General features: G+C 39.4%; 1 protein-coding gene across 6 annotated transcripts in view; it reads left to right on the top strand.

The window, feature by feature from the left end:
- Positions 1-13,730, top strand: part of LOC110372726 (leucine-rich repeat flightless-interacting protein 2) — a 28,937-nt gene extending 15,207 nt beyond the window's left edge. For 4 of the 6 annotated variants that reach the window (XM_049839433.2, XM_049839434.2, XM_049839432.2 and 1 more), the window contains 7 exons: positions 4,465-4,603; positions 4,977-5,086; positions 5,550-5,696; positions 7,404-7,668; positions 8,351-8,491; positions 10,077-10,264; positions 11,288-13,730. In XM_049839433.2, coding sequence (XP_049695390.1) covers positions 4,465-4,603; positions 4,977-5,086; positions 5,550-5,696; positions 7,404-7,668; positions 8,351-8,491; positions 10,077-10,264; positions 11,288-11,398 — 1,101 coding nt within the window. In that variant the 3' untranslated portion in view covers positions 11,399-13,730. Of the gene's footprint in view, positions 1-48; positions 285-457; positions 527-4,464; positions 4,604-4,976; positions 5,087-5,549; positions 5,697-7,403; positions 7,669-8,350; positions 8,492-10,076; positions 10,265-11,287 lie in introns of those variants that run through there. The other 2 variants (XM_049839435.2, XM_049839436.2) reach the window with 2 other exon arrangements.
- The last annotated feature ends 164 nt before the right edge of the window (positions 13,731-13,894 follow it).

The raw sequence follows: 13,894 nt of genomic DNA, 5'->3' as shown, positions 1-13,894 counted from the left end.
CAGGTGAATATCGTTTACTTTAGTTGCCACTTTGTAAGTAATGTGCTTTTCAAGTGTTTTGTGGAAAATACACACAAGTTACCACATGAAGTGCTACTTGATGTGTAAAATCGTCGTGACTGCGTGATTTGTGTTGTTACGATACTCTAGTGGTCAGATTAGATCTGTGTATAGTTTGCAATCGCGCGTTGTTGCGGTGAGATGACCTCGTGCTGCTAGATTGCATAGATATGACGTTTCCGGAGAGCTTGTTAGCACTCGCCTGCAATCTCTTGGTCCTTTATGTAAGTCACCTTCTCATCTCTAAACAAATACCCAGACATTTTGAACACAATGGCAAAGAGTTATAGTTCCCATGCCCTTGTGGCAATCCGTTCATTATATTGGTCACTACACACATGACATCAGTATGAACATTTATGTGATGGTGTTGTCACGTCTCTGGTGACGTCATATCGGCAGTCAGCTCGCGATGGCACCACTGCAGCTGTTATTTTGTCTGTCCATTCGTATTTTGATCCTTTATGTAAGTTATTATGCCTTGATTATAATACTGAATGTCTCGAGCAAGTTTTCGCGAACGTAGGTATTAATTACACGGATCTTGTAACTGTTTGGTCAACCACAACCGCCTTGCTTATGTCCTTATTGTCCTTGTTGTCCTGATATTATCTAACTTTGACGGTTCTTATAATAATATATTGGTTATTACTTTTGGTTCTTGACCATGTATTTAAATATTGGTATAAGGTAGTCTGGAATGTGCTAAATATTTATCCTCGTCAGTGTTTTGTTTAAACAGTATTGTATCATCGACTAGTATGTATTGAATAGAATAACTAGGATGTTTTCATTCAACACTTGTGATATGCTTTAGTTAATATGTTGATGACAGGTTCCCTCTGCGCTCGCTCCCATATTGCGCATCCTTGAGTTATGTGTTTGTATAACAACACAAACAATTAACGTTCGGCTAAGCAACAGTGACGATTTGTCACGCCATGTTCACCCGTTGTCTCGACAACTATGACGATCATTCTTCACAGTCAAATGACTCTGTTTACGATTCCAAAGACATGTTCCAAATTTGTGCCATAGCGAGCACGTCACGACTTTCTGACCGCGTATTTGTTCGAAACGACCACTGTTTCTTCCATTCTAAATTCCTAATGCGAAAAGACCAAATTCTCAAAATTATGCAACAGGTGATTAGTATGAATTACACTGCATTCGTTGAGCAATCGTTCAATTACAGGAAATGTAAACAGCGTGTCAAATGAAGCAAAAAAGTGTTGAATAAGTAATGAGCTTGCATTTTGCGAAAAATCAGAAACCGCAATAACATAAGGTGCATAGAGTTAAAGATAAGTACCTATGATTGATTGAAAGAGTAATCACTTTGAAGTGCTCTAGCAATAAAAATGTAGACATATTGGTAAACAGTAGCAACAGGGCATGCTGTCGCCGTGTCCGCTCGAGATTATCGCCCTCTAACTGGAACACCGAACACCTCTGTTTATCCTTGCTGGTCAATAGCTGCCAATCGTATTTACAATTCAATTAGTCAATCGGTTTCTAATGCACTAATACTAGTTTATTAATTTGTTGTCCAAACTAGAAATCCTCTAATTCATCATCGACTTGACGCGAATTTTCCTCATTTGGCACAATAGCTTCATCAATTGATGGCGTCCACGTGTTTGCAAGGACCGGCCGCTGGGGAATGACCTTCGTATCCTCAAAGCATTGTGTTCAAGGGTGATGTCACCGACAGACATTTTATTTACTTACTGCCATGTGGCGTGAATCACATTTTTGATGAATATTTTGTTATGTAAATGTTTAAAAGCCTGTTCTTATGGTGTAGTGTGACAAGTCTTTTGTATATCTTTTAAACTAAGCTGGTTCAGAATCAGAACATATTTTATCACATTTTTACGTTATCACCGGTGAGCTCATTCTGTAATCGATTCGTGCATTAACCGATTGTGATATCTTTTGTTTTTAAGGTTTTCGTTTTGCGTCTCGATGCTTTGTCCAAGTCAAGTTGCTTTGTGTTTTTATCGATACTTACCCAGTTTTATAATTTTTTTGTAAGTTGACTCATATGCCAAATCTTTAGTGATTTAATATTTCGGTGATATTAGAATGTCAAATACCGCGGATATTAGAATGTTATATACCTATACATAAACCGCGGAAAAAGGCCTATACTAGGCCGCGGTTTTCACCTGCGTCCCGGGAGAACTTCTTGCTGTACTAGGATAAAACATAGTCTTTGTTCATCGGGGATAATGTAGCTTCCCAATAGTGAAAGAATCTTTGTAATAAGTCAAGTAATTTCTCAGCCTATTCATGCCAAACAATCAAATCTTTCCTCTTTACAATATTAGTGTCGATTGCAGAGTAATGCAAAAATTCCTGGTTGACTGCACTACCGTAGAAAGTGATGGTCGGAAGACGGGAGATAAGGCTGTAATAATAGTCGAGTGCGATGCGAACTTAGGAAGGGCAGTGTTATCGCACTATTACGCCACCGCTTCCCGTCACCCGCATCTAACTGTTACTTTAAACTTTACGCCCATGTCACTGCGCAACATTTTCGCATCATAATGCTTTGAATGTCAACACGTTTTACACTTTACATTATTTCTGCATACATTTTTGCAAGTTTAATTTGAATATATTCAGTGGCATTTCTGTGTCATTGCGTAAATAAGGACTACTGTGTTTTGAGACGTTTCCTTGCATATTCGGGTACAAAACTGCGATAACATATTTTTAATTATACCTCTAATATAATGACACCTCACGAGTGTCTAGTACAGGGTTTTCCCGACATCGTATTGTGTGTAGTATAATATGATGGATGTGATATGTGACCGTCTGAGTATTTAGCCGAGCGTGTGGGGCAAGCCCGCCGCCCACGCCAGGCCATAGTTTACGACCCCATCATGTCTCACGCCATCCTAACACGCTAATTTAACCCTGCGAAATTATTCGTCTAATGGCTCTCTTGTGGCAGAATTATGTAATCCTGTAATGTTTTAATTACCATCATTTGGCAAAGCTCTCAGCCCTAATGCGCGTCAAAACAATGCGAATTTTGCGCAATACATCTTGTTTACCGGTTCGTTCGCTAACTCAGTTAGGCGTATTAAAAACTAGGTCACACGTATCAAATGCATACTCAGTACTAAATTGCCTATTATTTACAAATGCTATTGTATCAGATTGTGAGCAAATTATATGGTGGGCGTTGTTTTGTATCGCGGTAAACGGATCGCTTTAGGATTTCTAACTGCATTGTACGTTGTCAACACTGCTCTTTGTATGAATACAGTACTATCTACTTAAGCACACTTTGCTTATGAAAACCTGGTTCTTGAGTGACAGCATGACAGGCTAATCTTCACCTCATGAGATAGTATGTGTTTACCGTTCACTTCCTCGTTAGATGAAAACGATGGTTTACTTCTGAGTCTTTTATATCTTGAGACATTGTAGTCTTTTCTTAACCACCTTTATAACAACTACAAAATTCGTCCTATGGCCGGAATCTGAGCTTCTGCCCGACAAGAGTCCTCAGAAGCTGTCCAATAATCTTATAGTTAGGATGAAAGCCGAACCCTTATTGCCTTATTGAGTCCAGAGATAGATACAAACATGTCAGCGTGAGTCCTCAAGTGGACACTGATAGGTTGAGTGATAGATCCAGTCCTCTTGTTAGTATTGCGTTTCAGACAGTGATTGTTCAAAACCTGACATCATCGCATATTTATACATTCAACACGTTTTAGAAGCATCCGGTAGATACGGATATCAGAATTTATAAATATCAATAGAAACACTAACAATAGGAAGCTTCTGTGAAGCAAATGGTTCACTCATTATGTGATTCTAGGAACTCAATGTGCCTGGTAGAAAAAAAGGAGTTGGATTAGTTAGTTACACACACAAACAACATGAGGACAGCCAGTTAATTTACAGCACAACATGTGCAATATCTTAGTATAATCCACTTAGCAGCTTGTACGCATTCGCGCAGATTACACTAACCGGCCGCGCTAATTGGAGATGCGTAACTTACGAGAACTACTCGCCCACACGCCTTGCGCAAACGCAGCCTCACTGGCAACGCTTTCAAATATCATATGTTAATTAATCAGCCGTTAAACTAAACTTGTATTACGATATCCTCTATGTTTGCCAAATGAATTTGTGAATCATGGGTGATCTGAATTTATCTTGTTCAGTCTGCTAAGGTAGACGTTGTGGGACGCACTGAACATATAATAAGAGATCGTATACCGCTGTGTACTCATAGTACAGAGCACATAGGCCTTGTTTAGGAACTCATAGTAATGTATTCTCCATCAATCTAAGTACCGAAACCTTGAGCAGTGGTCTGACGGCTCTTGGACCCGTAACTTTGTGTCTTACCTTGATATTGTATCGTTCTAGGCGGAGCAGAGACTGGCGGCGCGGCGGGCGGCGCGGGCGGAGGCGCGCGAGATACGCATGCGCGAGCTGGAGCGCCAGCAGCGCGAGCAGGAGGACCATGCCGACAAGGCCTACGATATGTATGCGGGGAAGACACCAGGTTTGTGACAACGCCTGTTTTGTGCCAACACCAGTTTTGCCTTAAAGAGATAGGTATTTCTGTTAGAAGTTGTAAAAGAAGTAAGGCTGTGGTTAAATGAGGTGAAGCTCTTGCTACATGGGTCATCAATCAAAATGTTTGAAAATTGAAAGAGCTGTTAACCTATGTATGTATGTCTATGTAATATCTTCGCCTTCTTTATAGTTTAGTTGGATAAACTTGGCACGTATACAAGACTTAATAAAAACATAAACTGCTTCATAAAGTTAAGGCCAGTTTCGTCACGGTTATTTATTTAGCAGGTCACTATCAGAAGAAACCTTTTAATATAGTAAAGTTTTGTGACCTAAAAATGCAATCTTTCTGCTTACAGAGACAGTGGGACGCCGACCCCGGCTGGCGGCGCTCAGCCCCGCCGTGCACTCACCACGACGCAGCTCTGAGGACTCCGCCGATGATGGGTTCAGCATTAAGGACCTCAGGGTATGCTACAGTAAAGATAATTTATTTATAAGATTTTTGATGCCAAGTAACGGGGTTGAGTCAGTCCTTGTAAAACACTGGTACCTGGTACTCAGCTACATCTGATTATTCTAGAAGCTGAACCCAACATAGTTATGAAAGTAAAGGGTAGACAGATGAACTTTGACAGTCATCATTGTCAGAAAACCTGCAGCTTAATAGTTCTAGTTCTTAAGTAATAGCAGCGATCACTAATCTTGTCTTCTTGGTACCAAAAGAGTCCTTTGTTGAGTCCACAATAAATTGGTCGATAATAGAGCTATCATGTATTTTGTATCCCTGCGAATATCGTATTTTAAACCTAGATGAAGGAATAAGAAGACAATTTACCAGAAGAAGAACTCAGAAGGGTTATAATTTTTTACTGAATGCGAAAACAGATTGCCTAAGTCAGTTTTCTAAATGGTTCTATTGTCCGTTGCAGCACGAGTTGAAGGAGGTAGAAGAGAAGTTCCGCAAGGCGATGATCCTGAACGCGCAGCTGGACAACGACAAGGCGGCTCTCGGCTACCAGCTCGAGCTGCTCAAGGACAGGATAGAGGAGCTGCACGAGGAGTATGCGCAACTACAGGTAACAACACTAAATCTGTTTTATTACTTGGAAAATTATCAAATGAATCAAACTTTTACAGAATAAAACCTATTCATGTTATTCCTGGAGCCCTTTTTTATGAAACTCTCACTAACTCTTTCGAACAATTCCATAGCCACTTTTGGGAAAAAAAATCCTAGTTCATAGGTAATTGAAAATTTAGGAGGTGTAAAAAATATGTCATATGAGGGGTGTAGGGTCAAATGCAGCTCGTTGCATAATTTTTCAAAGCAACGAGCTGCATTTGATACTACCATCCATCCACATATCCATCTTGGCGCTAGCTGTGGACAAGTGCATATGGATACGATGTCTTTTGATTCCAAGGAATGCTGTGCAAGTTTAATTCGCTATTGGGCCCTGACTTATTAAATCGTATTGTTTGCTAGCGCTATAACCTTTTTGCTAAGCGATCTTTGTTTATTTTCTTTTTGATCTGTCTTCAAGAGTCTTAAACAGAACCTCCTTGAACAAGTGGTTTATCAAAACACCAAAACATATACATATTTCTAGGATTTTTGTCAACAAAAAACCTTATTTTTAACCCCCGACGCAAAAACGACGGGGTGTTATAAGTTTGACGTGTCTGTGTGTGTGTGTGTGTGTGTGTGTGTGTGTGTGTGTGTGTGTGTGTGTGTGTGTGTGTATGTGGCATCGTAGCTCCCAAACGGATGATCCGATTGTAATGCGGTTTTTTTTGTTTAAAAGGTATGTCAGTCGGGAGTGTTCTTAGCTATGTTTGGTGGAAATCGGTTCAGGTCTTCAAGGTCATCAGCTCGTTTGCTAGATGTGATAGGAATGTTACACGCTCAGTTTACTTGCAAGTATATGTGGGATCTGAAATTTGAAACACTAATGTCTTTTGGAACCACTGAGCTGGTCTGCTGTTAGGGCACGAAGGTAGGAGACGTAACCCTGAACTGCCTTTTAGTAAACCCATCGAGTTTGGGCTTGTTGAATTTGTCTTGACGAGTTCTCTTCATGTTTCTGATTGACGAGAACCTGATGCTGGAAATGGGATGTGGCGGATGAAACCCTGGAATGTCGGAATGAAACGGATAAACCGATTTATATTTTTGCTGAAAATCTAGAATGTCCAAAGGTTAATCTTTATTGTTTCTCAATCTGTGCAATTCTCCCAGAGCCAGTTTGTCATGAGGATTGTTAAACAGCTTCCTTTGGCCGAGATCGCATATAGCGACCCCAACTTAAGATAAAATAAATTAAATGAAAGAAGGAAAAATTAAGGAGCTCCTTTAAAAAGCATGAAATAAAATTAAATTATAAATTTAAAAAACCCCCGACCCAAAAAAAGTACGCAATAATTATGACAAAAGGTTAAAAACGCTAAACCCTATAAAAAGCAAAAAATAACTTAACACTACGTAAACTAAATTTTGACGTGTCGGGGGACCGCGTTTTACCTTCATAAATACTTACATAAATCAAATGATACCTACCTAATAACAAAATTCGTTAAAAAAAACCACGTATCTAAAGTAATGAATTTGAGCGGTCCCCCGACACGACAAAATTTAGTTTACGTAGTGTTAAGTTATTTTTTGCTTTTTATAGGGTTTAGCGTTTTTAACCTTTTGTCATAATTATTGCGTACTTTTTTTGGGTCGGGGGTTTTTTAAATTTTAATTTCAATAAACCTATTGAAAATTAACTTTACAATTGCAGCGCGAGCACAAGGAGAAATGCTCAGCATTCGAGCGCTTACGCCGCGAGCACGAGTCAGTAGTCGCGTCACTCACACTCGCACGTGACGCGGTCCGAGCCCGCGACGCGGCCGCCGCCAGCGCGGGCTTCGCGTTCATCGACGCGGCGGCGCTGGAGCCCGCTGCGAGAGGCAATGCTGGGGAAGCAATGGGTGACGTGCCGGCGCTGGCGCTCGTCACGCACGAGGCGCAGCAGCTGCTGCATGACGCCGGAGAGGGGACGCTCGGTATGTTGCTCTACACAATAGCTTATGATAAAGGCACATGCATCGTACCCGGAGTAGATGATATGTGGAAATCGCCAATACTAGGAAGCAGAGAGAGGGATTTTTATTTATTTATTTATGTGTGTACTGGTAATAGCTGTTCAGTAATTATAAAAAGAGGTAAAGACATCTTACAAAGTTATAATTTTTTCATTGATAATATCAAAGCATAACAAACTTTGTAATTTTTTCATCTATACTAATATTATAAAGCTGAAGAGTTTATTTGTTTGTTTGTTTGAACGCGCTAATCTCAGGAACTACTGGTCCGATTTGAAAATTTCTTTCTTTCTGTTAGATAGCCCATTTACCGAGGAAGGCTATAGGCTACTTTTTATCCCAGTACGGGAAGTAGTTCCCACGGGATGCGGGTGAAACCGCTGCCAGAAGCTAGTTGATAATATCAAAGCATAACAAACTTTCAAAAAAAGACTCGTGAATAGCAAAAAAGTTTCTTCTTTGCACTTAACATTATGCAAGCAGTACACCCCTGATTACCACACCATCATCATCGTCATAACGGCCAATTGCCGTCTACTGCTGAACGTAAGCTTCCCCAGCGAACGCTAAGCATTTCAGTCATGAGCAACCCGCATCCATCCAGCACACAAATATCTAATTTTGAAATGGTTTCCGTTTCCAGACGTGCGGTTGCAGAAGCTGGTGAGCTCGAAGCAGGCGCTGGAGTCAGAAGTTCGCAAGCTGAAGCTGCAGCTGAACGAGGAGCGAGCCGCCAGACAGAACGGCGTCGCCAACCATCACGACCAAGAGTACGAGAATGAACGTCAGTATTTCAACTTATATGCTATTATTAATTACGGGTCTGCCGGTGGGGAAATTGTGAGATATTTTACTTACTATGTTACATTTATTTCTTCTTTGAAGTACTTTATAATATATTGCATCATTGCTCTTCGATATATGTATACTCTACCTATGTAGTCCTTAACATACGGAGTTATCATGTTCAGTACACCATTAAGTAAAATCCCTTTAAACTCCAGCCAAGGGCGGATCCACCGTTGTGGGCACGATGGGCATGCCCACAACCTTATTAGACTTCTCACATCACACTTTTACGGTTTTTTGAAATCGAAAAGCTGATGATAACACTAGGGAACAAAATAAGACTTTTTTTGATGCATTTAATTTTATGACTGTTGTTTACTAATTCGAGGTCACCATATTTTTTTTATAACAGCTTTTGAGGTACTATTGTGTCCCAAAACTCAAAAAATTCGCGCTCGCTACGCTCGCGGTTTCTTCGCTTTACGGTTTAAGTCTAATGTCGAAAACGTTAAATTAGTTTAAGTTAAAATTGAAAGTAGAAAAGGGTAGCACCCCCCATAACGCCCTCTTTCACGCACGACACGCACTTTCTGGTTGAGAAGAAGCGGTGAAGAACAAAACAAACTTCCCAGCAACGCAACTGTCTATTACAATAAAATTATTATTATTTACAATAGTCACTATTTCAAATTCTTTAGTTGTTTTGGTACTGTTTTGTTCCAAAACTCAAAAAATTTCGCGCTCGCTTCGCTCGCGGTTTTTTCACTTAGCAGTAGCTTCTTTTTTACTTGTTTGGGTGATTTCGTGTCCCAAGACTTCAAAATTTTGCGCTCGCTTCTTAATTTCACAGTACTTTTTTTATAATTTCTATGCGTATGTTTGTGGCACAGAGCTCAAAAATTTCGCGCTCGCTGCGCTCGCGCAACGTACAGTTTTATACCGTGTCTTCGCTTTTGGTTTTATAACTTGGTAACTACGACGAAATCTAAAAATGTTTCGGCTTGCTACGCTCGCGCAAAAAACAAAGCTACTCACAATCTTTCCATACATAGGGGCGCTTTAGTAATGATTGCACCCGATACATAAGCTAGAGACGGAACTGATAGTGAGTATACATAATATGCGTTTAGATATATTAAAAAAAGTCAAATATCGTTAATCGCATATTTAGCATTATTAGATTGGTTCGTAATTTTATTTTGTCGTTTTATTTTTGGGTGCCGCCACTGGTAATAGTTGAGAAGTGCACCAAATGCTTCAAACCGTCCCTATATTCGCTTACTGGCTACTAGAAGTTATTGATTGATTGAAATAGATTTGGATCTTCAAGACTTGCATAATTTTTAATGAGCATTTTCATGCTCCGACTTGTACTTTTCTAGTAGCCGTTTCTAGTTCCGATTTTCTAGTAGCTGTGACCACAACCTTTTTTGAGGACTGGATCCGCGCTTGACTCCAGCTACGTATACGTACCTCTATATACTTATATAACATACTCTCTAATATACTTCCCTTATGTAAATGTATAACATTTTAGACAGCACTCAAAATATTACACAAATACAATTTATCGATTTCAGTGGAGACAGTCCGCAAGTCAGTGGCGGAGGCTAAAGGCCGCGCCGCCCGCGCCGAGGCCGAGGCCGCGCTGCAGGCCGCGCACGTGGCGCGCCTCGAGGCGCAGCTCGCGCGGCTGCGGGCGCGGCAGGACCACCAGGACGAACACGAGGACCAGCTCAAGCAGGAGCGACGACGACTGCAGAGAGAGGTATGTACCACACACTAAAAATCATTATATTTGCCAGGCTAGTAGAAAATAAATATAGGTCCCTAAGATATTTGATAAGAATCTCTCATAATCAGTAGCCGAAGTAAAGCAAGATTGCCAGGATCAGCACACAAAGATCAGCTAATGCAGGAGAGGAGGCGGCTGCGGAGAAAGGTATAGGTATGTCTTGTACTAAGTTACTCCCAGATTCAGTAGCGGAAACCAAAAACCAGCAAAGACAGACCAGCAAATGACAAAAACAAGGCTGGAACAAAAGACAGCGACTGTAAAGAGACGTAGCCAACATAAACTTGTACTAGGTGCTTCTAAAACGAAAAGCCGAGCAGTCATCACCAGAACAAACAAAGGCAGCTGCAAAGAAAGGTAACTAAAGCCGAGGGTCGGGCCAATAAACTATGCAGGGAGAGAGATGCTAAGGAATAAATATAATATTGTTAAAAAATGCATACCATTTCTCCTGAAACACAGGTGAATTTACGAGCCCAAATTCGCCCATGGGCGTCGGTTAACGCAAGTGCGAGGACGCAGATAATATCACAGCAAAAATATTCCTACATAATGACCAAATGTAGGCTCCAAACGTATACATAAGAGTCACATTATATAATACACACATGTTATAATTTGATTTTCAGGAAGTCGTTGACTTCTGGGCCGTTATCAATAATGGCGACAGTTAACGGTACAGTCGCGAATACTTACTCATAGAGTGTGCTACCCTAAACACGCAACTGTTGTTGACACGATCAAACGTCTCCCACACTCCCAACTGTGTGTGCAATGTCAAACAACCGCTAAGTGTTAACTAAACATGTAAATACTGCCGGTTTTACCCCTTCTGCATGTATGTGTCAAACTATACCAAAGCGTTCTAAAACAGTAAATAAAACGCTCTGTAACTCAATGGCTATCCAATATAAATGACTGTATATAACGCTACCAAACCCATTTACGTGAAACCAATCTTGTATCAAAATAATAAGACTGATTATTGAATTGCAGGCTCGGGAAGCTCTCAACCGGGTTGAGGAGTTGGAGACTGAGAACAGCCACCTCACGAAACGACTGGACAAACTCAAGAATGCCAAGTCCGCGTTGTTGAAAGACCTGTGACAATAAACACGAATTACGACATCGGCGATAGCGCGATACACTGAAATGGAACGCAGAACGAAGCATGTAGGTGAGGACTGACCCAAACGTACCGACAGAAAAAATATCATTTTCATATATTATGACATTCATCTATAGAAATATGTTTCATAGAATATGTATGCAGGAGATGTCAAACATTGAATTATTCAGTCGATAATAATTTAACATTCTCAACATAATAATTTGAGTTTCTTTTTTCTTAATTCTAATAACTTGAGATTTTATGATTTCGACCTTTTATGTTGATCATAATTTTCACATTTCGCATCAGTGGCACGCGATACATTTTTGATGGTCGGTAGCAAACTAAAATGTATCGCATGTTTTTATTAACAATTTAAGATTTGTAGGCGAAGAGATGAGTATGACGTTTATATGTATGAGTGAAGAAGTAGACTTGTTCACGAAGTCTGGGAAAAACATCATATGCGCCTATACATTTAACATAGCCAAACTGAAGACTTCGCGAATGAGTACTATTCCATAAAATGTTGGCATTTCCGTAAGGAATGTAACCGTAAGTCATTTAGGTGAAAGCTCGGCGACGCTTTTACCGTTTGTAAGATATTCATGTCCGGTTGGTTCAGGCGCGATAGCGGACGATGTGTATTAGATTTAACGATAAATACATTTTGGATAGTTCAAGAAAAACTAAGAAAATGAGTCTGATTAAATGCTATGGCTGCCCCGTCTGAACCAATGCTTTTGGTAACCTACAACATTTTTGTATGAATCAGTAGATGTACTTTGCATGCCCAACGTGGCAATGCAAAAATGTTGTAGAGTAACCTAATTAATGCAAATAATATGGTTGTATTATGTATAACCGCTATATAACTATTGTAAATCGCTTTTATAATTGAATATTCCCTGTAATATATGATGATAATATGTATAATTAATGTTTTGTTTAATTTTAATAAATAATTATTTATTTTAACTACGTTCGTATTTTCTGTATAGGTATTGTATGTAAGTTTTATTTAGCTTGCCGAATTGATTCGCTTTGTTACTAATAACACAATTGGAGTGATCGATTTGTTACTTGCCATTGGTATCACAAATCCAAATAGTTAAGTTTTGATGCAACTCTATATTAGTTCACAGATCGTTGTTCCGGCGGTTTTAATTATTTATAATGCTTTTATCTGTAATATAATTGCTCAAAATTGTATCCCATGAATTATGTGATAGTCTATTGAGAAGGTAAAACGTCCAATAGGATTAGGGACTCGAAGACGGGAGTTTTCGTGGGACTGACCATTGTATTTTTTATATTTCGAGATTTTTTATTCACGATTCTACAAAGTTACCATGCTGTTGTACTGATATCATTGTAAATTATTTTAATCTTGTTACTGTGGCATTCTTTATTACTTTATTGTGAACATTTTGATTAGATCTCGAACTAGTTTGAGTTAGAGGGAGAAAACTGAGTAAAACGTAGTATGTATTATCTAACGATGTACAGGAGATTATCGAACTTGTCGCTTATATATAAATATAGTTGTTAGTGATGCTCACTTAACGTACAGTGCCATGGCGCACCAAAATGTATTAGTAATACAATAAACTATGTGTATCGTAGTAACGAGTAGACGAATTGGAAATGCGGGTAGCCGTAGAGACGCGCTTGTCAGATGTTTATATGTACAACGTATGCGTGTTATATGTATGTATTGTATATCTGTAGATTTTTTATTAAAATGTTACTCTTATGGCGCGTTTAATTACAACTTTATAGTCAATTCTGTACTGGCCAAACAAGTAGGACTTTCCGATCAGACTTCTTCGTTATACAAATTGGTGTCTGTTTGCATTTGTTGACTGTGGTCAGATAAGACCTTATTGACACCACCGACTTATCACTCTGGCCAGAGTCTGCCGCTAATTTGTATCGTTACATTGATATCAACCGAAGTTCTGCGTGTTTGGTCAATAACTTGTTCAATTATTTTTGCGTTTAGCGTGGCATACCTTTGGCCTGTATATGGGCGGAATTATACTGAATCGTCTATGTAAGTAAGAGGAAGTGTCCATATACAGGCTGAAGTGGATGTCTGACAGGCCATACAGTCAGTTTCTTCGACCTGCCTAGTAAAGATCAATGTCAGTATAATTTGTAAGTAGGAACGTAATTTTTTTAAGTACGATGTATGTATTTTGGTGCTGCATTACTAATTTATTTGTTTTCAATTTAACTATGAATGACCAACTGTCTTTTTATATGAAGCGAAAACAGACTTAATATTGTATAAATTTGAATATTTTGAATAAATTTCGCTCTGAATGTGTTATTTTATTTTCATCTTAGACTATCGACGCACTGTTTCTTTGTACCTACAAAGGTACACCTATACCTGATACACAAATATTTATCGAACCAGCGACACGTAGCCTTTTCTGTCACTACGCAAATCCCACCACTGCTTACTGACCCCAAGTGAAAGTGAA

The sequence above is a fragment of the Helicoverpa armigera genome, chromosome 9 (assembly GCF_030705265.1).
Source record: "Helicoverpa armigera isolate CAAS_96S chromosome 9, ASM3070526v1, whole genome shotgun sequence".
Classification (NCBI taxonomy): Eukaryota; Metazoa; Arthropoda; class Insecta; order Lepidoptera; family Noctuidae; genus Helicoverpa; species Helicoverpa armigera.
The sequence above is the reverse complement of the archived record's forward strand: the minus strand, read 5'-3'. Positions and strand labels throughout refer to the sequence as shown.